Source organism: Miscanthus floridulus, chromosome 8, assembly GCF_019320115.1.
Source record: "Miscanthus floridulus cultivar M001 chromosome 8, ASM1932011v1, whole genome shotgun sequence".
NCBI lineage: Eukaryota > Viridiplantae > Streptophyta > Magnoliopsida > Poales > Poaceae > Miscanthus > Miscanthus floridulus.
Window position 1 is genome coordinate 103919776 of NC_089587.1, and position 24237 is coordinate 103944012.

Below are 24237 nucleotides of genomic sequence, written 5' to 3' on the forward strand. Positions count from 1 at the left end.
AGCAATCCATCTTGGAGATTGACTTCCTTCTAGAGCTTGTGAAAAACTTCTTCTTCTTGCCATCAAACTTGATGCCACTCTTGTTGAGCTTCTTTAGCATCTTGGCGGTCTTCTTCACCATGAGAGCAAGACTTTCATCATCAACTTCATCATTACTTGAGCTCTCATACTCAAGTCTTGCCTTGCTCTTCTCTTGGCTAGCTTTGAATGCTAAGTCTTTATCTTTCTTCTTGGTAGAGGATGAGCTATCTTGTGGAGTGATGTGCATGTACATCTCATGAGCATTGATCTTCCCCAAGATTTGTGTCGGTGTAGCGGTGGAAAGATCACCTTGATGTAGCACGGTCACAATATGTCCATATTTATCAATGGGGAGGACACTCAAGATCTTTCTTACAACATCGGATAGTTGCATTTGAGTGAGTCTAAGCCCATTGACTTTCTCTATAAGAACATTCAAACGTGAATACATTTCATTAGCATATTCTTTAGGAAGCATTTCAAAAGAGTTGAGCTTTTTCATGACAAGATGATAGCGTTCCTCACGCTCACTCTTAGTTTCCTCATGGAGCGCATAAACGTTTGACCATAGTGCATGGACGTCTTTATGGTTCCTCACCCGATTGAACACATATTTGCAAAGGCCTTTAAAGATGGTGTTTCGAGCCTTTGCATTCCACTTCTCATAATTCACCTCATCGTCTTGTAGGTTAGTAGCATCCTGAGGTTTTGGGAAGCCTTGTGAGGCGGCTCTAAGTATACCAACATCTAGAGCCTCTAGATACGCCTCCATGCGAATTTTCCAATAAGGAAAGTCATCTCCCTCAAAGATAGGAGGAGGTCCATCCCTCAGTCTTGGGTTCGACTCCCCATGGGAGCAAATTTCAGACTGGGGTTAAAAAAATCTCCTCATCTGTCCCACGCCAAAGCCGCTGTGTAAGAGTGAGACAGGGGTCGAGGGTTCTGCCTTAAAAAGGCCTAAAGCCGGTCAATCGAGATTTTGTACACAACTTTTGTTTTTGAAAAAAAAAAAAGTGGAGTGAAATGGGCCGGCCAACTAGAACAAGCCCAGGTCCACTGGATCGCTTTGACTTGCGTAGGACACTCCCGACTCCTGCCTCCTGGCCTGGGGCTTCCGCAACCGCCGCGTCGTGCCGTCGCTGCCCTGCTGCCCAAGCCTCCGGAGCTTCTAGTTCTACTAGCGGAGCCGGCTCACTCTAGCGACACCGTCGCGGCCTCCAGCCGTTTATGGACGGCGAGGAGGCGCCCCTGGGCGCGCTCAACCTGGCCGAGTACGCCCCCGCCGGCGCCCGCACCGTCGACTGCTACAGGCGCATCCGCAAGATCGGCGAGGGCACCTACGGGTAAGCGAGCTGAACCGAAACCCCCTCGGCGGCACGCACGCTGGCCGGGCTAGAATTTCCCTTGCATTTTGGTCTGTTCCGCCTGAATCGTTCGCCGCGCGCTGCAATTGCAGTAGATGTTGAGTGGCCGTGGGATGGGATCGTACGGCCGGCGGCGGAGTGATGATGATCCGTTTGGTCCGTGGTTGCACGATTCATGGCGTACTTGGAGGCAATTGTCGGCGGAGACTTTGTGTAGGCCATCGCTTGTTGGTGGAGCAACTGTGCTTTTGTTGTTTCGTCCTAGATGCCATCAGGTGTTGGGCATCATTAAAGCTTTACTCAATTAGTTTGTTGCTTAGGGTTCCTTCGGTAGTGTTGGATAATATAGGTAGGTATTTCTGTCAGAATGCCTGAATTGTTAGGCAGGCGTATACAGTTCTGATGTATAGCAACCATGGAAACTTTATCTATGTATATAATGCAGCTAGGTAATGTCCTTTTATTTTAATCTGATGAAAGGGGGGAAATCCCATAACATCTGGTACTAACCTGATTATATGCATTTTACCAGGAATTTCACTTATTTATGCTTATATACAACTTTGCTCTGTTGCGTCAGCTTTTATCTTTTTGGACATCGTGAGTCCTAACAGTGCTGTTCGTCCTAGATGCCGTCATTTATTGGGCATCCTGAAAGCTATAATCATTTAGTTAGTTGCTTAGGGTTCCTTCGTTAGTGTTGGACAATATAGGTAGGTATGTCTGTCAGAATGCTTGAAGTGTTAGGCCTGCATATGCATTAAGTTCTGATGTATAGCAATCATGAAAACTTTATCTATGTATATACTGCAGCTAGTTAATGTCCTTTTATTTTAATCTGATGAAAGGGAGAATATCCCATAACATCTGGTATTAACCTGATTATATGCATTTTACCAGGAATTTCACTTATTTATGCTTACAACTTTGCTCTGTTGCGTCAGCTTTTATCTTTTTGGACATCCTGAGTCCTAATAGTGCCGTTTTCTCTAGTACGATTTTCCCATGATAAGCTTTTATCTGTAGAAATCATATTTCTGGAATTCATATCTCGATATGTTGGGGCACATTAGGTCAGCAGAAAGATTTTCACCAAGTAGATAATCTGATAATCAAGATATGTTGTCACATTCCCCTGTTCAACCAATTCTTTTCTAGAAAACAGCTTATGATGATGAGTTGGAGACACTATGAGATCTAGCTTCCATGCAACTCCACGTGGATAGCTCAGTATAGAATTTTGTGTGTATATTAGAAAAATGATGTTTTATGTGTTTCAGCAGTAGTTCAGGTTAAGTATCAGGCACCAGTATGTTCTTATGTTTTCGATTCTCCCCCTTCACTTGGCCATTCGTTTGCTTTTTACTGGAACTAGAGTCAAATCCAGAGCTTGCTCCCTTTGTCCAAAAGAAAGAAATTTTCACTTTTAAAAGTATATATCATTGTTTATATCCTATAATTTATAGCCTTGAACCTCTTTATCCTGGAAATATATTTTAAGCATATGCACTGAAAATGTAAGGTTTTGCAATTTGCTTTCAGTTGGTAACTTAGTATTTGAATCTTGCGTTTTTCTTTTCTTTCTGTTTTGACTATTGTAAAATACTCCCTCTGAGAGGGTCTGATACTCTGATTGTATTCAGTGGAACGTAAATAAAATAGTGCCTACCTTTTATTCTGTATCTAAAATGGTTAATAGGGGCAAGTACTTCCATTGCAAATTTGATTATGCACTGTGCAACACGCAAGGTGTATGAAGATGCAAAAGATCAAATCTCTTGAGAATTTTTTTTTTTTTTTTGCATTCTTGTAGAATCAATAGAGCCATTAGTAGTCTTCCGCACTGACAATAATTTATAGTCCTTTCTGAACCCCTACTTTTACTGAATCAGGTGGACTATAATGGTCTTCCATTATGTCTTAAGATCTTTGAAATAACCTGCTAAACAAGGCTCTTTGAAATAACAACGGTTAAATTTTCAGTCTTGATGTTCTTTCTTGTCCTTAGGATTATTTCATGATAAGAAAATGTAATAAAGGAGATCTGCCATATTTTCATTAGTTTTATTTGATCTGCCAGGGCATTTTACTACTACACGAATATCTATGGTCTATCTAACCGCCTAATTTGTCACTGTCATGTCTTTTCCTACAAATCTCAGCGAGGTATTTGAAGCTGTGGATATTATTACTGGGGAAAGAGCAGCACTTAAGAAAATAAAACTGGATGATGGCAAAGAAGGGGTAAGCTTTATGATCTCAACAAAGTTAATAAGACTCAAGCACATTGTTTTGTGCACGTTATAGACCCCTCTGAACTATTCAGTACCTCTGTAGTTTCCACGCCAAATCTTGCGTGAGATTAAACTATTAAAAAAGCTGGATCATGAGAACATCATCAGATTGAAAGAGATTGTAGTATCTCCTGGTAACAAATGTTCATCTAGTCATTTCTAGATATATAATAGAGTGCATTAGTATAATGACATTGCTTAACCATTTATTTAAAAAATTTCTCAGGTTCTGCACATGGAACAGGCGGATCAGGTATAGTATCACTCAGTTCTCTTTTGTTTTATTGCTTATATTCTTTATTAATGTAGCTCATGCTGATGGATTTAATATTTTCCCTGTTAATTGATTTTTACCTGCATATAATTTTATCTTGTGGACTGTGCAGATGATCACATCTATAGGGGAGATATCTACATGGTGTTTGAATACATGGACCATGATTTGAAGAAAGTATTGCACCATAGTACCCCATCCCAAGTCAAGGTACTCAAGTGTACTCCTTCCATCCATAAATCTTGCGCACATTTCTCTTCACATTTTTTCTAGCAATCTAAGGCATGGTTTGCTTCCCTATGCATGTTTTTTGTTGTTTTTTGTCAGTAGTGCCTCTGTTAACTCTAAGTTTGCTGCATGTTATTAGCAATGTTGGTTGCTGTGTTAGCCACTAGTAATCACATATGAATGTATGCTGCTGCTTCATGGTCCATTTTCTAGGGGTGGAGCCAGTATTTGGGCATCATGAGGGTCATATCATATCACATATGCTTATACTGATTTTGGCTAGAACATAGATAATAACAAGCAAATGAGTGCATGTTTTTCACTTTTGCAATACAAAGAAAGTTATCTGTCCTAAATAGCTCAAAACATAGCAGAACATAACAAGATAGCATATGTCACATTAGGATGTTCAGCAGCATGGGAGCTTGGAACAGTTAATTCAGTAGCTTGATCATTTGTCACCTTATGATTTTCAGCAGAATGGGGGCTTGAAACAACTGGCTTATAAAGCTACAAATGGTCTTCAACCTCCTGTTCATCTTGGCTAAACAATGAATCAAGTGATCAACTAAAGACAATAAAAATAATTCTAAATTAAAGAGAAAAAAGGGATATATATAATTGAGTTAGCCCTAGCCCCACCCGACTATTAATCTAATTATAAAGCATGTTGCAATTGGAAACTAAATTCATATGAAGGGAGTGTGAAGCATACCTTCTGGAGTACTCCTACATGAATTCACAGCCCTAGTGCTGCATTCCACTGCACATTGCAACACACGCTGCCCTGGCTAGTGGAGTGTAGGCACGTGAGCGGGGCCGCAGGGGTGAGTCGAAGAAAGGAGAGGAAGTTGAAGTGTCACAGTCAAACAAAGTGGTGTGGAACAGCACAAATAGTTCTGCCTGGCTTGGTTGGGCTTATTCTCAATCCTCCATGGATGCACCACAAATGTCAAGAAAACAGTAATAACATCATTGGAAACAAAGATTGATGTACCTATTGGCGACTTAGATGTCATCCCTAGTATCCATGGACAAGGGTGAAAAACAAGAAGCAGCCATTGGCTTTGGTGAGATGTCGTCCCAGACTCCATGGAATCTGAGATGACTAAGATGAAGCCCTCATGAGCGATGGCGAGGTCGTCCCTGATTGCCTGGACAGTGGTGAAGGCTGCAGAGCTCATGGGCTTATGCTGATGCACCAGTACCAGTGACCTCTATATTTGTTATTTTGTTCTCATCCATGCATAAGTGGCAGGAATCTAATTTCTCATCCAAAACGGCATTGTGTGGCCTCTAATTTTCCATTCAAATTTTCATTATGTGCCAGTTGGCTTCAAATTTTCAGAAAAAAAAAAACTTTTGGGGCAGGGCATAGCCTAGCTTGAGTTACCAGATCCCTTTTAGATGCCTTGACGTATTGTTATGTGTCTGTGCACTAAACATGCATGCAAGTGCCATGAAATAATGCATTTTACTCAAGGACTTGGGGAAATAAGTCATTTTGAGTGAATCCTTGATTTAGGCACTGAAGAGAAACATACCCAAGAATTACTGAAAAAATTATGGATTAACAGTGAGATATGTCATTAATCATTAGTGTGTTTCTTCAAATAACCAATTATTGATGCAAATTTTCATTTCTTCAGGTTTATATGGGGCAGCTGCTAAAAGGATTGCAGTACTGCCATGTCAACAATGTACTTCATCGGGATATCAAAGGTTTTCGCTTTTTTAGATTTAACTTGAAATTTTCCATCTCTGGTCATTTGTGCCTTCGACACCATTTTCTCTGACTATGTTTGGATCTCATATTTGCCTGTTTATTGAATTGTTTGTAGGGGCTAATCTTTTAATAACTGGTGGTAAGTTGTTAAAACTCGCAGATTTTGGCCTTGCAAGGCTGTTCACTAGAGATGGAACTTTAACAAATCATGTCATCACTTTATGGTACCGGTAAGTGGAATGGGGAAAAGAACATCATAACACATTTGTTTGGGCCAAAACCTTTTTACCCCCTTATACTAACACAACTTTTTCCATGAATATGTGCTGATGTGGACATCATTACAAACTGTTCATAGACCCCCTGAGTTGCTTCTTGGTGCCACAAGTTATGCTGAACCTGTGGATATTTGGTCTGTTGGTTGCATATTCGCGGAATTTTTACTCAAGAAACCATTATTTCCTGGCAGATCCGAGGTATGATGCTTACACTTCTCTCCTTTGTGCTCTTGCTCCTGGTGCTATTTTTCCTATAATAAGTGAATTATTATTTACATGAAATTTGGTTTTGTGAACATTGAACATGATGAGTTTTTGTGTTGTAAACGAGGAATATCACGTGGGATTAGATTGATTGATTGCCAAGTACAGGATACATGTGTATCAACCACAGGGTGTGCCAGAGCTAGAGGCTGCAGTAACCCTAGGTGCATGGGCCTTAGGCCAACCATGGCATAGACCTAACCAGCCCACTAACAGCCTGTCTAACAGGCATGACCCACAAATACAGCAATTTGTGCGTATTTATCTATTTTATTACTGTTATATGATCCCTGTCTTTCCTACTTTGTTCTATTATGCATTTTCTGTTACGCTGATATTTTGTTAGATGTACATATCTATGCTGTATATTTTCCCACTATTGTAAGGGGTTTAGTGCATATTGTACAGAACCTTGTCTTCCCCTTTGGGGACTGCAATACAATGTGAGTTTGCATTTCCGAACATGGTAACAAATTGTGATGCTCATACTTGCACCATTAAAGACACACTCATTCCTGTGCTTCCAAATCTCCCAGGCCACCAGGGTAATGAGTGAATTAAGCCCTTTTTTCATCTCCTTAGGCACATCCTTGATTGCCTGGTACCACCAACTTGAAAATTTGCTAGTAGAAACCGGACTGATGGAGCTCAACCCAATCTCTGAAGAATAATAAACCAGACCTATCTAGCAAAGACGCAAGAGATCAACAAATGCTGGGTGGACTCTCCTGCCTGATCACAAAGAAGGCTGCTGGATGAGGGAGTCCTTTTTTTGCTAGACGATCACCAGTCCAGCATCTATTGTTGGTTGCAGGCCAAATGAAGAACTTGCAATGTTGAGGAGCCCAGCTCTTCCAAATCTTTTCCATGGAGCAAAGCGAATGGAGCCAAGAAAGTAAGCATTATAGGCTGATTTGCTAGAATAAATACCAGACCTGGTGAGCTTCCATCGGTGCTGATCTTCAACCCCCTCTCGCAGCAACATATTATGAACCAAATCCCATAGCAAGAGGTACTCTCTCAGGACCAGGACAAAGAGTCAGAGAGTGTACCTTTAATATCTGAGACCCTATGGCAGGTCTTCAAAGCCTGCGCAACCGTGTGCTGTTTTATGACTCTCTTAGGGATTGTTTTGAAAAGATTAGGTGCCAGCTGCCCAGCTCAGAAACTGTATTTCCTCGCAGCCACCTATTGGACCAGAACAGGATGCTTTCCCCATTACCAACTATCCACAACCTTGAAAAGAGCCTGAGCATTTTTGAGGGATTTGAATAGGTAATCCTGCCCAAGGTGAGAACTGTCTGTCTTGTCAAGCCAAAGCCACCTAATGCGGAGAGGCCATCCTAAATACTCCAGATCATGAATACCAAGCCCTCCATATTGTAGTGGCATTGACTCGATTCCAGGAAACCAGACAGTTTCCACCATTCGCTTTTTCTTGAACAAGTCAATCTTCTCTTGATTAATCAAGTCCGTAGATGCATCTATTCATCTCTTATGACAAGATTATTTCCATCAAATAGCACATCTTTGAAAGAGGGATTTTATTTCTTTAGACCATCAGAGTTCAGTACTTTTTTAAGACCACCTTTAGGCAAATGTGGATGTTAGTAACTTAGTATTATGGTTTCATGTGTTATATTTTACTGTCAGTTAGGATCTTGAACTTATTGAATTGATCTGTTGTATTTTTCTTACTTTTCCCAGTTTGTCCATTGATTTCTGTTTGTGTTGGATATCCTAGTAATAAAACACACTAATTGCTATTTTCATGTTTTCACTTATAGTCAGCTCCTATAACTCTTTACTCATGAGCATGGCAACACCTTTCTTTACAATATTTCCTCGAATATGGATGAGTAGTTTCAGGTTATTGACATCATTCAACTTTTCTTATTTTGTTATGTTTATGCTTGAAACCTTGACAGAAGCTTGTGTTTTGTTTTAGCAAGAGCAGTTATCGAAAATATTTGAACTGTGTGGATCTCCAAACGAGGAAAATTGGCCAGGTGTTTCCAAGCTACCATTGTATAAGACTATGACTATCCGTCCTGCGACTCCTACCAAACGAAGCCTGAGAGATATGTTGCAGAAGTAATCCACTGACTGTATTTCTTACGTGTAGGTATTTAGTGTGGTCACTATTTTTTTTTATGTTTGAATTTAATATATCAAAAAAATCTTTTCAGCTTTGACTGTCATGCTGTTGAATTAATTGAACGAATGTTGATCCTTAATCCTTCACAGGTATGTTGCTCTTATGTTTCACACATCTATCTTTCAACATTTGCTTTGTTATCTGAGATTCAATATCAGGCATGCTGACTAATGCAAACTCCATATCAGCATATTCATGACTACTAGTGTTTTTTTAGGTGGGTCAATGGACCTGCTATACGCATCTCAACTATTTGAAAAATGCTGGAAATGGTCTAATAATCGGTGTGTCTTTGTTTGCAGAGGATTTCTGCACAAGATGCTCTTGGTGCGGCATACTTCATCAACTAAACTCATCTGGGGGGAAAGAAGTATAGATTCGCTGTTCTCTGCAACTAAGTTTTGTTTACCTTGTCAGAATGGGTATGGGGATCTCATTGGTGTAAGTACTACCTGAAGACTGAGGTCTTGTTTCTCCTGCTGACATTGGATTAGGACTAGCAAGCAGTTTAACTTTGTCTGTTCTAGCTTTAAATATAATATATATAGTAGATGTATTGTACATTAACTCATGGCCAACTGTATGTGATTATTAGTTAATAATAAGAAGTACTGATTCTTGGTATATTTTCATATGACACAGTGTTTCATCACCCTGTTCTGCCTCCAAACTGTCTAACCTAATTCAAATCAGTCCCAGCATGCTAGTTGCTTCAACAGCCAAGGCATAAATGAAGAATCAATTGATCATATATGATTTCTGCACAATGCCACTGTTAGTAATCAAGTAAACACGACCAGTTAATTGAATGATATGCATTCAGATTGTTGGCCTCAGTCTCTTGTATGCTTAGCATACAATGAATAGCTATGATCTATACGTGTATATCTGCAGTAACCAATGGCTGTCTGAAAGCACAGGACATATTTTTACCCTCCCATTTGGTTAACAAAAATTGTTTCTAACTACCCTCTGCTTTATACTATGAACATTTACATATTGTGAAGAGGATCATTTTGCTTCTATGCAAAATTTGTGAATTTTTTTTTTCTGTATCTTCTAGTACTAAAGAAATCAGGACTAATTCTTTTTTCCATCAGAAGTACTCCTTGTGGAAATCAAAGCGGGTTCCCGTTTTGTGGCTCATGTCAAGTGACAGTTTCTTCAGTTCTTTGGCAAGTGTAGGTCTCCCACAGTAAAATACCCCTGCATGCATAATAAACTCTCATGATCAGAATGACGAACACTTGATCGATGCTCAATAGTTTTTTTATGCCTTTCAGTGTGCTGAGAAAAAAAATGAATACATTGGGGGCAAAATATTACCGACTGTAGAATTTGGGTGCTTGGACGCTATTCTTGTAAATACTTCTTTCCAGTTAGGTCTTGCAAAATGTGTCCTGACCTGAAACATGAACACAATTAATATGTTCAAAAGCAATCATGATCATCAACATTCCCGAGATTATTATTCAGCGAATTCATGATACTCTGTTTACTGAACCAAAGTGTGTTTACCCTTGTGCCTGACACTATGTCTACGCCATGCTTGGCGTGGTTCAGGGCCTGCACCATCGACAGCAGGGTCGTCCTTGCATCTCGCTCCTCATACACGCTCGTCAGATAGTTGTGCAGCTCAATGACACCCTGGTTAAACCATCAGGAAGACAGGAACCCCATCGTCATGAGTACATTAACAACATCTGCAAGGAAAACAGCACACAGAAAGGCAGAGACATCACCTTCTTGTCCATTTCAGCGACCTCATTCATCACCCCCTTGAACCACTCGAATGATCCAGGCTCCCTTGTGACCCAGTAGAAGTGTGCGCAGCTTGTTCGGTATGCCCGCCTCTTGTTGCTGCTGCTCGCCGTTGATGCGCTCAAGCTGTTGGCGCTGTCCTCGGACCGGCTGGTCTCCATTGCCAGGTCCTGAAAGGTTCAGACAAAGTGACCGTCAGTGTCAGGCAAGCAAGAACTGAGTCACAGAAAGCTGAAGAATGGATGCTACAATGAGTCGATACCATCAGCTCGTCAGCCAGCTTGATGTTGTTCAGAAGATCTCTCAGGATGCTGATGAAAGGCGTTGCGCCGATCCCAAGGCCGACAAGGAGCAGCACGTCATAGTTCCTGAAATCCTGCGCTGGGGCGCCGTAGGGGCCATCGACCAGCAACCTTGGCGGACTGCATCAGAGCCCAGAGGAGGCAAGGCATTGCTCAGTTTTCATATTGATCAGGCAGCTCTCAAACAGGGGAGCAGACATGGCGTGGAGAATGCATGCATGGAAGAACCTCTTGTGCTCCACCGCGCCTAGCTCCGAGAAGGCAGCCCTTCGGGGCACGCATGGCGTGAAATAGTTCTCGACGAAGATTCGCTTGAGTTCCTGTGTCCAGTCACCCCTGGTCTGGATGTGGACGCTGATGTAGTCGTCTCCAGGAGCTGAAGTGATGGAGAACGGATGCCTGCCATTCGAAGAAGCAGTATCAGAGATGAGTGTAACAAAAAGAAGCAAGGGTGATCGATCGAACAAGTGGACAAATGAAGAGTCACGCATACCACTCAAATGGGGAGATCGTTGGACACTGGAGGAATATGTACTGCCCACTTCTGTAGCGGAATCCATAGGGTTTCGACATGGTTATGGTCAAGACGTTCCCCGGTAGAAGGCACACCTGAGTGAACCAGATTGCAGTAAGAGCATGCATATACTTTTCATCTCTTCCTACTTCCAACCATCGGGTATTTGTATCTTGCTTATGACAAGCTAATTCATTTTTTTCCAATAATTAGCTTATCCTAAACATCATATATTCTCTCTTTTCTTAAGGAAGAAAAGGAGCAGCAGAAAACCCCAAGCCATTTTCTTTGTTTAGATCATTCTTTTTGTGAGCATCCAGTTTGGTCTTGAAATTGTGGGACTACTGAGGCCCTGTTTAGTTTCCAAAATTTTTTGCCTCATACAATAAAAGAGCATGTTTGAACATATGCATAAAGTACTAAATATAGACGAAAAAAAAAACTAATTGCACAGTTCTCGGTAAAATCACGAGACGAATCTTTTAAGCCTAATTAGTCCATGAAAAGCCTTAAGTGCTACAGTAACCCACATGTGCTAATGACCGATTAATTAGTATCATTAGATTCGTCTCGCAGTTTTCTGATGGGTTCTGTAATTTGTTTTTTATTAATATCCAAAAACCCCTCCCGACATCCTTCCAACACATTCGATGTGACACCCAAAAATTTTCACCTCCCCAACTAAACACACCCTGACATGAAGTGACCTACTAGCTAGTGATGGGCAGTTGTTGTAAATGAGACAAGTGTTCAATTAAGCCTACATGACCCTATTACATATCCTAGTGCCAACATGACCTAGCACCATATCCTCATCATACTGGCCACATGCCAGAATCCTTTTATATGACTCTGAAACCATCCATTCTCCCAACGGCAACGATGCTTTCGACAGTTTGCAAGAGCAAAGACACAATTGACCCAGACCAAGCCATACGCCCGTTTGTCTTTTCGACCAACTGACGATGATGATATAATGTGATAGTTTGTTGTCACTTGTCAGCGAGGGTGCCAAGTGCCAACTGATGCTAGCCATCCAGATTATGAGACATATATATGCAGGGGACAGAGGCTAGATTATGATACGCTACGCCTGGGTGATAACTGCTCTCAAAACTTCAGATAATGAGATGTTTAGATGTGGTCTAGGATGTTAAGTTACCTTGAGAATCTTGACTGCGTAAGCCTTGGATCGGAAGGCCCGTAGTGTCCGTTCCCCGACGTAAAGCACCAGGGGTACAGAAATGTACATCCATGTCTGCATCACGGAAGAGATCACACTGTCAGCATCAAGTTTTTGTCTGCTCCGTTATTAAAAAGAGAATGAAGAGGTTAGATGCAGACAACTCAAAACACTTGGAGAATGTATCAACATAGCACCAGGTTTTCTGATTCTCGTCGACAGGCCAAGTGAAGATCATCTTACTAAGGCTGCAGCAGGTAGCAGTGCTTACACTTACAGTACTAACGTTTTATATTCTAGTACAACATTGTTTCAGGTTCCAAGTTAAATACAAATTAATCTGAACTGCACCAACCAACACATAATATCCAACCACCGAGTTTGGCAGCTGTCAGATTCCCTTGTGCACAGCATAGGAATGCCCATTCAAGTGTCTTGCAATGTGCTAAAAAATGGCAGTTGTATAGCGGTGAGTGCAAAAGTTTGTATTCTTGCGCATTTCGGGTCCAAGGAACAGTTTTTTGAATTAATTGCTAGCAGATGCCACATCCGTGACACCTTTACAACGAAGCCCGCCACCGCAACATGTGGCAATACGAAAACAAATAAGAATTCATCAGAAATTTGCAAAGGACCTGAAACAGGTGTTTACAAAATAGAGGCTGCTGCTCTCCAACAGTGGTCCTGAAAAGGAGGTTTATTTATCACAAACGGATTAGGCTTGGCGCTAAAAGGGTCGTCCCAAACTCCCAAGGGGCCAAGGGGGTGTCGTGTGTCTTGTCAGCCTGTCCCTGTGGTGATGTGGATTCGATCCCCATCCGGCCAGTTGCTGAGACGTGTACGCATGAAACGACATGGCAACGCTCTCGCTGCTCTGGGCTGGGACTGGGACTGATCCAGAGCTGGCTGCTGGCGACATGGATCTTTTCCTGTCATGGTATTATTCATTCATGGGAGAGAGTTCGTACGGTACGGGTGCAGGCGGCCATGACTACGAACACGAGATAGCTTACGGCTAAAGCCTTTAAGCTGCCCGTGTCCACTGATGCGAACGTGCTTGATTGACAGGTACGCTTTGTTAATGCTATGCAGATACGCTTGGGGTTCCGTCTTGTCTTGACCTCAACGGACCACCAACCGGCACTGCCTGATGATGCCTGTGACCTGACCTGACCTGACCCCTCCCAACATGCATGATCAGCGATTGATCGAGCATGGCTACTAGCGATCCAAACATGTTGCCTCCTCATTTCGGCAAGAGTGTTTGGCTACTAGCATGCGTACATGCATGCGTGGCTGCGATAATCCAGGACGCCTATGACTTACTAAAGTTTTGGCCAGCTCTGCAAAGCTTATCAAACTGTCCCTCCCGTATATGTGAGGTTGGAGCACATTGACGGACATGTCACCCTCCTCTCTAGGAATAGGGAAAACAGTCTCAAACAGCGCAACGCAAGGTGGTGGCCTACCTTAATTTCTTCGGGCCTGTTCGCTTCTCTTATAATCCGTTTTTTTCAGCTTGTTTTTTTTTCAGTCGAAACAATGTTTTTCTCTCACAACAAATTAGCTAGAACAGTGTTTCGGCTTGTTTTTTCAGCGAAGCGAACGGGGCCTCCATCTCCAATTAATGTCCCAGACCCTACGTACTCCATTACTGTGCAAAATGGGTATGATGCATGCATGCCTTGTGACAGTACGCCGCCTACGATCTTTCTGAACTCTGGCTTAGCTCGACCGGCCAGTCCTTAGCTTCAGCTACATTTTATATTTCCTTCTTATCTAAAAAAACAGTTTATATTTCCTTGTCCGTGGTGGCCAGTGCCCATCAAGTCATCAACATAATAACAGCCGCGAAGGCGACGGATGGAAACGGATCAAAGCCAAAGAATCGCAGAGATCGACAGAAAGTGTGCACATCTATCATAGAGCTTTCCTCGATGCAAAGGACCGAATCAGGACCAAAATGTGAGCCTGTAACGATCGAGAGAGCTACTATATATATACGGTATATGTGCAGCGAGCTAGAATATTAAACACACTGATGAATAACCACTGCTAGCTGCTCATGTATTAGGATAGATTGAGTAGTGAGTGATATAGTTACGTACCGTCCTCTGGTACCACTTGTCGACGAGGAACACGAACCAGCCGTGGACGATCAGCAGGAGGTAGACGACGATGAGCAGGTGGTGCGAGTACCAGAAGGCGTTGAAGCCGGCGAGGTGGGCGAGCGGGAAGAAAGGGAGCCGCCGCCACCATCGGCCGCCGCCGGCGCCCCTGCTGGCTGCCTTGGCCTCCTCCCGCTTCCGGAATGGGCGCGTGGCGAGGGTGAAGGAGATGGCCATGAGCGTGACCATGACGATCCCCGTGACGCCCTCGGCGCCGGCGAGGAGGCCCCGGTAGCTGGGCTTGTCCCGCCCGAAGAAGCGCGCCACCAGCCGGTACTCGTCTGGCCCCGACGCGATCAGCCGCGGGAAGTCGCACGCCAGGTGGTTCCCCGCGTGCAGGCAGATGCCCACCGCGATAGCGAAAGCGATGATCTGCGCCATGCCATTGCATTGCATTTTTGCATGCATGCCATCATATATATGCTATGCATGGGTAATTCATATTGATCGATTGATTAATTCATCATCACAGTTAATCAAAAGCACTAAAACCATCTTAATACAACTTTTGAATTCAAAAAAAAAATCGTAATGCAACTTTTTTTTTTAAAAAAAAACGTCATGAAGTAATTATGGCCAGGTGGTGGTGATAGCACACCTTAAATATTAATACTTGATAAGGCATTGCACTGGCTAGGTACTTGCATCAAGAAAGCAAGCAAGCAAGCAAGCAATCAAAGGCGTTACCAAGTGTCAAACGCGAAATAAATCATTGGGACCCGGGGTATCTGATTCTCTATGCTTTCAGCTGTCTAATAATCGCATTATTAGGTTATGTGTCGCAAACTTCGTTAGCGAAAACTGGATTGAACTAAGGTGAATTAATGCACGTGTTGAATATTTATAATATTGAAATAAAATCAGCCTTAATCTTGGCATGATTGGAGGAGCATTCGCCCGACTAGGTCATGAAAGTTTTTTACTGTTTGCACGACTGAACACAACGTGGATCAACGCTTTAAGATTACATTTCAACACGTTTCTCTCAAGACAAGACTCGAGACTCGAGAGGGGTGCGCATGGCCCCCACCTGGCAGCGGAAAACCTGTCGGTCCGGTGACTTCCACTTCCACGTCATGGGAGTATTCGGACCAGAAATCTTGACCAGGAGTCCAGGACAAGACTGCTGCCGGGCCGCGCGCGTACCCGGCGCGGAGACACGCGGATCTTCTGCGCCGTCCCGTTCGCAGGCCTCCCGGCAAACCGCTAATCTGACTTCTGATTGGACCGCGAGGGAAAGGTCCCACAGCGACCCCCAAAGTACGCGACGGCCCGAAAGGCCAAAAAGCCGTGCGGCAAAGCCGCACGAGATCCAAGCCCGCATGGCCCCACGCGGCATTGGCCCAATGATTGACCGCGCGACGCAAAACACGACGGACGCCGGCGCCTCGCCACCGACGGCGACCGACCACCCTCCGGCAGCGCCGCAGTAAGTAGTACAGGACTTCGAACTTACTGTATTACTATGGGGTGTGGCCCCCGCATGCCAGGAGATCTTTGTATTACCTTGTGGAAGGCGATGCTGTCGTCGAAGGGGACGAAGAATCGCGCCCAGGTGGAGCGGAGCCACGTCAGCGTGTTGCGGCAGACCGGGAGCAGCACGAGCGCCATGTTGAGCTTGAGCGTCTCGGCGGCGCCCTTGGCCGTCGGAAGGCAGTACCCCATCACCCGGAACGCCGCCGACCGCCGGTACTGCACGAACCGCCACGCGAACAGCGACGCCATGGCCGCGAGCCACAGCGCCACCACCCACGCGCGCCGCCAGCTCTCCGCCGCCGCCACGCGAGCCCGCGCCGCCGCGCGCCGCGGGATCCACCTCCGCCGCTGCAGATGCCACTGCGACGACGGCTGCGGCTGCCCGCCTGCGCCCGCACCCACGCCGGCGCCGGCGCTCAGGCCCTGGCTCCACTGCGCCGCGCTGCCGCTGCTCATCGGCCGGCTGTAGGTCATGTACGCGTCGCGCTGCAGGAGCAGCGCCTCCAGCTGCCAGAGCTGCGTGCGGACGTGGCCAGGCCAGCCAGCAACACTCAACAGAAGTACACTAGGTATTGACACGTAGCTGTGGTGTATTTGTACGCATGTATCCGTACCTCTATGTAGCTGAGATTCTCCGGATCGAGCTCCTCCATGATCAGGGACGCGTACTCCTCAGCCTGCTCCTTAAGCTTCGACAGCTTGTTCGCCGACGCGCTCAGAACGATCAGCTGGGAAAGAAAAATGAAAACTTTTAGTTAGGCTGATCACACGCTGGAGGTCAAGCCTAATTACCTACCCGCACAGTGAAACTCCATGCATAACTAACCCGATTGAAGTGATAGTTACAGCAATACAAGTAATACTGAGACATGTTACTTTCAATTACTCCTGGACTACTAACTTGATTTGATTTACCTCTTGCACTTCTTCCCTCGTGATCCTACCGTCCACGTTGGTGTCCACCCTGAATTGAAATGGATTTGTTTCAGGCCAAGAACACAAGCAAAACAGAGGAAATCGGTGCAGGATTGTGAGGGGCTGTCGCGCACATGTCGAAGAAGATTTGGAGGCGCGCGTCGAAGCTCTGGTCGGAGATTTGCAGCCAGAACTCGTAGAGCTCGTCCTTGCTGATTCGCTCCAGGTTCTGCCGCCGCCGCCGCGCCAGCGCGTCGAAGATGCCCACGGCGAACTCCTTCGAGTCCACCATCCCTGCAACACCACCAATGCCGTCAGCCCGTCGTGGTGGTGGGCGCGCGCGTGTGATCGCGTCGCGTTCATGGCTAGTTCGGACGAACGAACGTGCGTACCGATGCAGTCGCCGAAGTCGTCGCGGGCGAGGAGGCCGTCGGTGGCGAGCGCGTTGAAGCGCTCCTCGACGGCGCGCCAGAGCGCGGCGCTGCCGTCGGCGTCGGTGGTGGTGCGGCTGATGAACCGGAGGCCCTTGAGCGCGCGCCGGGCCCCGGACCGCGACCGGTTCAGGAGGCGCGCCTGGACGCGCCGCCGCTCGCGGGCCGCCAGCGCCGCCTCCCGCACCACCTGCTGGTCCGAGGACGCCGCGGCGGCCGCGGCCTCGGGCGGGGGAGGGGGACGGCGCAGCGACGGCGATGGCGACCGCAGCCACGCGAACTTCCTACGGATCCGCGACGACGTCGACGAGCACCGGCTCAGGCTCCGCGGGCCGTCCGGCGTGTGCGGCGCCGGGCCGGGCAGCGACGTTGTGGGCGTCCCGTACAGCGCCGCCGTGGTGGGCGTGACGCTGCGCACCACCATGGACTCCTCGTCCAGCTCCAGCATCACCTCCACGAGGTCGCTCTGGTCCGCGAGGAACGCCGGCAGCATTCCCCCGTCCGCGGCGGACGTGGAGGCGGCGACGTACTCGTCGCTGTGCGCCGTGATGAAGGACTCATTGTCCGACACGTCGGTCTGGTCGTCGGCGAGGTAGTCCGCGATGCGCCGGCGCCAGGTCCGCCGCCCGCTCCCTGACGACGACCCCCGCGACGGCGCCCACATGGCCGTCCCTCCCCTAGGCTTCTTGGCACCGCTGCTGCCCTCGCGGCGTGTGCATATCCCCGCGGCCTGGAAGGCTGGAACAGGAGCGCCGCTCTGCTTGTACTTGGCCTCACCCTGCTCACTGCTCAGGTGATCAGCTTGCTTGTCGCGAGCCTGCCGAGCTGAGCAGCTGAGGGCGGGCCGAGCGGCAGGCAGGGCGATGTATATGCTCGGCCGGGCGTTCGGCGCCACTACCTGGTGGTTGGGATTCGGTGCGCCGAGTCGCGGACGCTTCCAAGAGGACCATATGAAAGTAGGCAAACGGTGGGTGTCGTGTGACACGGGCTTGTTAGTGCAGCCACTGACTGGAAGGTTCTCTCGCCTGCACGAATTTTAACTATTTTTCATTCAGTAAATTTTTGCGTATTCGCGCCAAATTCAGGAGACGAGATCGCATTAGGGCTACCGAACTGGATACCGACTTTGTTTATATGTGTTATTATCTGTTCCTTGTTTTTATTAACAACTGAATTTGCAGTAATGAATTACAGGAGCCGGTGAGGTTAACGAACACTGAAATCGACCCGGGCAAGTTGGAGGATAATGATTAGACCAATCTGTGCGCTCTGTTTGTGTTAGCCCTGGGCAGGCATTTGACATTTTAGAAACAAAAATTAGTCCATGTTCATAGAAGACTACAGCTACTGCCATTTTCTGCTTACAAATACTGCCATTTTGTTCTCTGGAAAAAAGAATAGTGCCATTTTAGGGTTGCTACAGCTTACAGATACTGCCATTTCTGCTTGCTCCACAGAATTTAGAGAAGACTCAGGTCTGAAAACGGGTAGTGCTTGGGAAGAACGATGAGCGGCTGGATCCTTTGAATTCTGGGCAAGTGTTGTCTGCCTGTCTGCAGGATGATACTGTCGCGCCAAGATGCTCAGCAGCCACCAACCAGTGCTGCTTTTGCTTGCTAGGGCTCTGAATCCAGCAGCTTGCTACACCGAGCAGCTTGGCTGCATCTGCACTGAAACTGCACGATGCGCCGACGCCTGTAGCCTTGCCTGCAGGAGCGGCTGGAATGGGTTTCTGCTCCCAGCTCGGCATCAACTTTCATGGCGCCCATATGTCGGAACAGGGAGGTGGTGCAGTGATCAAGGACCAGTTTCGGCTGATCCAGACCCATCAACGTGTGATTGTGTGGGAGGTGAAACGGGCGACGTCATCGCTCTGCTAATGGTTCGCCTTTTTCACCCACCATGATTTCGCCTTTGCATTGCATGCATTGGCTGGGGCTGACAGCGCCCAGCGTCTCTGTTATGAAAGGCACGCCGTAACGGACCGAGTGATGCTATCGAGTGACGAGCTAGGTAGCAAAGGCAGCGTGAGGAGCACGGCTGCCATGGCTGATAGCTCTCTCCTCGATCTCGACCTGTGCCTGTCTGCCATTAGCGTTTTTTTTTCTTTGGTACCTGAAGAAACCACGAGGCTTTTCATCCATCTTGAAGGACCATTAGCGTTTGCCGCGTGTTCAGAGGCTTCAGATGCTTGCCAACCTCATGCACAATCGATTAGTTGGGTCACACGAATCCTCTATCCATAGTAGCCAGTAGGGGTAGCGTTGTCGCATGACTCCTGTAGTAGAGAGAAAATACGCATGACTTGATAATGGCAGCACCAGCCTTTCTCTCCAAAAGAACAAAACATGCCTGAACCATTTTACCGAAGTTTTTCCCCCCTCATAAATAGGAAATTGTAGTGGTGCTCCTACACAACCTTTTCTTTGTTCAAGAGGAAGAGGAGCTTAACTAATTTGCATATATAGAGTATAGTAGGATCATTAATTCGGATTGTACATGAACTTTGCATGTGAACCTGAATTTAAAGCCCTAATCTATATATCTTGCTTTTTCATGGCATGACAATCGTCATTCACGTGGCAATACAACACAGGTCTTCTTTAGTTGTTGCAACATGTTTATCTACCTCATGAGGACCAAACTAAACATATTGTCGCGGTATGGTGGAGGCAGGGACGAAGCTAGGAAAAAATTTAGGAGGAGCTAAACAACGGCAATTAGCAAGAAAAGAGGTTCAGCAAATCTCAGCCCCTCCTATCTGTACATCTACAGCTGAAATTTCAGACGGCGGCTCTATGGGGCTTCGCTTGCTCGCGAGCGGGAGGGGGGGGGGGGGGGCTGGAGGCCCCCTAGCCCCACCGCTGGCTCCGTGCCTGGGTGGAGAGCTTTCTAATCTTTGGAACAGCATAACCCAATAATTTTCTAGAGGAAACCCCTTCATTTATCGAGTTATTCGCGAAGATCAAGGATGCAGTGAGATGCCAATGTATGAGATAGAGAAAAAATGTATTAATGAGAAATTGTAAAAAAAAAATCATAACATGCATCTAACCATCGATTTTGTGGAGTTGATAGTAATAGCCATGGGACCTAATTTGCTTCTAATAATATCCACATATGCCATTATGAGAAATAACATGAAGTAACCTCTAAATATACATATAAAGTATCCACCTCTGTTATTATAAATGATAACCTAAAGTAATAACCCCTGAATTTGTATCTAACTTACATCAGCCATTATGGGAAATAGAGAAATGTATGTATTCACGCTTGTAAATACCCTTTTATGTTATTTTTTATGCATAATAAACTAACTCAAAGCAAACAAACATGATGTGTGCCACTAGGGATGAAAACGGTAAAAAATGATACTATAATATGGAAACAAAAGTGTTCGGTATAGGAGTTTTCAGTTTTTATCTAAATAACTAATGAAAAAGCAGTAAAAAAATTGTGCTAAATTCACAAAATGACAACTTTCGTGTTTTTGAAAAAAAGGTTAAAACTGGTAGCATAATTTAGAAAATAGTATCGACCGGTATGGGACTTTCCATACTGTATAAACCACGAGCAATGATCATTACCAATTTCCATGGTTTAGCAATCATGAAAGATGTTTCCTTCATCAGTCACATGCCTATAGTAATGTCAATCCATTTTAGATTGCATTGTATTAACACTCCATGACACAAGAGCTATAGAAGTGGCCACTTGATTTTTTTTCAAATGTAACTAAAAATTGTAAAATATATATACATTGATAGTTTAATATCATGTATTGATTTTTTTTAAAACGGAGTTATATGGGGAAAAATTTCATTTATAGGGTACAGTCAACATCTGGAGCACTCCCATTCAAGTGATGATAAGGACTAGTACGTGATCTCTTGCGCGTATATATCCATATTTGGATATGGACATGCATATCCAAAGTACGCCGATTCCGTGCATGAGCCAGCTACCATGTTACAAACGGACAGTTCTAGTTTCTTTGCACAGGACAGTGAGCTCAGTTGTATAGAACACCAGAGCTACATAATTAAGTGAGACTTTTTGGGATCCAGCATGGCATTATTTAGAGATTCGAGAGACCTGGTTTTTGAGGAAAAAGTGTGTATGATACCAGGAGCTTTAATTTCTTGATAGAGGTATTTGCTTAATCCTGCTGGCCATGATTTACACAATAGCAAGTGTTTTTAGCAATTTATTTATGTGTAGGTGTTTGATAGGAGGCACAATCACGGTTTTGTGAGTGTGGCGTGCGTCCATGGTGACCGATCTATGTACTTGTGCATCGTCGTCCTTGTAATAATATAAACAAAAAACGAACAAGGCTCATATATATACAACCTCAGGTCCATAAAAAGTGACATTTTAATTTTATCCCAAATCAAACTATGTTCTTTTTAGATAAAATAGGAATATAAAAATGTTTCGGACACCAACATCTATGAATGAATGAGTATAGTCACTCACACAAATAGATTGAAACCAAACACATCACCAAAAGATGACGTTACAAACGGCTTACAACATAAACTAAAGTCAAACTACGTTAAGTTTGACAAATTTTATAGAAAAAGAGTATCAACATTTATGACATCAACTAGGTATAATTTAAATATATATTAAATGATGAGTCGAATAATACTTGTTTGATTAAATACCATTAATAAATTTGGTCAAACTAGACATACTTTGACGAAGCTAAAATGTCATTGTGCACGACAGGGATAGCATCTTATTAGTTTTTAATGTATACTCCCTCCGTCCTAAGAATGTTTTCTAGGACTCATGTGTTCTCCTAAAAAGAATGCAATTATAGCTTTATGAGTAGGTGCATTATCGTAGAAAAATATTCCCTATATATAGGTGTATGATACAATAACTATAGAGTTTATACATGCAATCATTTGTTTTTGCTCTATCAACATATGTGGAGAATAAAAAGAGTAGAGTTGTGGGCTAATTTTTCCTCGGTATATGAGAATTTTATTCTTTTTATTTAGGAGGAAGGGGATATATGTAAGGCAAAGCATGCATGACAAGCAAGCATGATTTTTATTTTCCAAAAATACAACCCCTTTGTTTAATTCCAAAGATAATATATTTACTCGGGGACATGTTTTTCATATAGCATCACATTATTAGTTAACCTACTACTCATTTATTTATCATCATACACATCTTAGGCATATATATACTTCTCCATATCCCAAAATAAATCAAATTTTAGACTTGTTCTAAGTTAAATTAATTTAAGTTTAACTAAATTTATAGAAATTAGAACTAATATTTATGACATTAAAGTAATACCATAAGATACTCATGAAATATATTTCATAATATACTTATTTAGTGTCATACAGGATGTTGCTATTTCTTATAAAGTTGGTCAAACTTAAGATAATTTGACTTTGGGTGATTCTAATAATTAATTTATTTTAGGATAGAGATAGTACGTAAATACATTGTATGACTTTGTGCGAAGGACACTTCTCGTATATATATCAGTTTTAAGTACAAATTATATAGTCCCTGGGATCAAATAAGTGACATTTTATTCAGAACTGACGTAGTATATCTTTGGACTGTATTGGTGTTTGTCTTTAGAGCGTCATTGATTTGACACTAGAGGGTGCATATATGTTTTCCACTTTAAATAACTATGCGTGTACAAACACACGAGTGGTTGTCTCTGTGGTCGCTCGATCCAATGTAGGACGGCAACGTCCCAGGCCAAAACAGCAGTGGTCATGTATGATGTAACGTTTTGCAATATACTACTGCATCACATACAACACGAGATAGGCTCGCGAATGCCGATCAACAGATGCAAAAACTGGAAGAAACATATATGAAAGATGATCGATGATGCGATGAGAGCCAGGTGGTCCGGAGAGGAAAAACGTCGTGACCGTCATGCAGTGGCAAGATTCCTCTGCAGATGGGTGTCCAGTAGAAAAGACACAGGATATATTTTTTGAAACATTATTTGTAGTAATACATATGGAAATCAAACTAATATTTTGTTAAGTTTAATTTTAAATTTAAATCAATTTTAAGAGAACAATTTTTTAAAAAATAAGTATTACAGGATTAGATAGATTTATCTCCAAATTATATCCAGACGTAGTTTGATGACTTTTGGGCCACGTTTAGTTGCGCCGAGTTGGCGCCGAGTTGCTACAGTGTTATTTTGTTTTTATTTGGTAATAATTATCCAATCGTTGACTAATTAGGCTCAAAACGTTCGTCTCGCAAAGTACAACTAAACTGTGCAATTAGTTTTTGATTTCGTCAACATTTAGTACTCCATGCATATACCGCAAGTTTGATGTGACGGGGAATCTTCTTTTTGCATAGTGCCAAATTCTGAAATTTGGGGGAACTAAACACCCCCTTGATTGCATTTTTTTGAACTTTGTTGGTCTCAATGCCTTTTGTATCTTTTCGTAGAGACATATATTTGTTAAAACAGGAGAAGAGTTCCAAATTACAGTAATACTGTGGGTAAGACGTCTGATCGTCCGGACGCCCACGTTGGTGGACCTTGTCCGCTAGAACGGTCCAACACTATCAATTGCACGATCGCTCGTGTTGCTAAAAAATATAAAAAAATCTCTGCTCACTTTCCACTCGAGTTGTCGCCATTACCGCACCCATTCTTGAATCGCCGCCACGCCCGCACTCCGCCTCGCTGCTGCCGCCTTTCCCTGCCACTCGCTCCCTCCCACGACACGTGTGCCCGCCTGCGACGCTTGGCTCCCCATTCCCGGGTCGTGCTCTATCTTGCACCATGCCGCGCGCCTCATCTCCTCCCGCACCCACCCACACACTACCACGTCCATCCCCCCACCCCGTCGTAGTCCGG

The 24237-nt window shown here is 44.4% G+C and overlaps 2 protein-coding genes across 4 annotated transcripts; one reads left to right on the forward strand and one right to left on the reverse strand.

Annotated features, from left to right (window-relative positions):
- Positions 1–1120: 1120 nt before the first annotated feature.
- Positions 1121–9320, forward strand: LOC136477107 (cyclin-dependent kinase C-3). 3 transcript variants are annotated; one of them, XM_066475132.1, is made up of 11 exons: positions 1121–1364; positions 3548–3629; positions 3723–3813; positions 3906–3932; positions 4066–4163; positions 5831–5903; positions 6023–6137; positions 6266–6383; positions 8398–8543; positions 8639–8696; positions 8910–9320. In XM_066475132.1, exons 1-11 carry the CDS (start codon positions 1249–1251, stop codon positions 8955–8957), a joined length of 972 nt encoding a protein of 323 aa, XP_066331229.1. In that variant the 5' UTR covers positions 1121–1248; the 3' UTR covers positions 8958–9320. The 3 variants fall into 3 exon arrangements, with proteins under 3 accessions (XP_066331229.1, XP_066331230.1, XP_066331231.1); XM_066475133.1 differs by having other exon boundaries at positions 8407–8543; XM_066475134.1 differs by having other exon boundaries at positions 6068–6137.
- Positions 9321–9462: 142 nt separating this feature from the next.
- On the reverse strand, positions 9463–18256 carry LOC136477106 (respiratory burst oxidase homolog protein E-like). The gene is made up of 14 exons (XM_066475131.1): positions 17319–18256; positions 17061–17220; positions 16927–16975; positions 16626–16739; positions 16042–16527; positions 14476–14907; positions 12347–12442; positions 11164–11279; positions 10899–11069; positions 10631–10790; positions 10350–10538; positions 10126–10254; positions 9934–10012; positions 9463–9813 (listed from the first exon to the last, which is right to left on the reverse strand). The coding sequence occupies exons 1-14, from the start codon at positions 18019–18021 to the stop codon at positions 9704–9706; spliced, it is 2994 nt and encodes a 997-aa protein (XP_066331228.1). The 5' UTR covers positions 18022–18256; the 3' UTR covers positions 9463–9703.
- Positions 18257–24237: the final 5981 nt, after the last annotated feature.

Excerpts from the sequence above, each read along its gene's own strand:
- LOC136477107 (XM_066475132.1), top strand. The coding sequence starts at position 1,249 with ATGGACGGCGAGGAGGCGCCCCTGGGCGCGCTCAACCTGGCCGAGTAC. Across the intron at positions 5,904-6,022 it reads ACTTCATCGGGATATCAAAG|GGGCTAATCTTTTAATAACT; the intron begins GTTTTCGCTTTT and ends AATTGTTTGTAG. Across the intron at positions 6,138-6,265 it reads GTCATCACTTTATGGTACCG|ACCCCCTGAGTTGCTTCTTG; the intron begins GTAAGTGGAATG and ends AACTGTTCATAG.
- LOC136477106 (XM_066475131.1), bottom strand. The coding sequence starts at position 18,021 with ATGTGGGCGCCGTCGCGGGGGTCGTCGTCAGGGAGCGGGCGGCGGACC. Across the intron at positions 17,221-17,318 it reads CGACTTCGGCGACTGCATCG|GGATGGTGGACTCGAAGGAG; the intron begins GTACGCACGTTC and ends GTGGTGTTGCAG. Across the intron at positions 11,280-12,346 it reads ACGCAGTCAAGATTCTCAAG|GTGTGCCTTCTACCGGGGAA; the intron begins GTAACTTAACAT and ends TGGTTCACTCAG.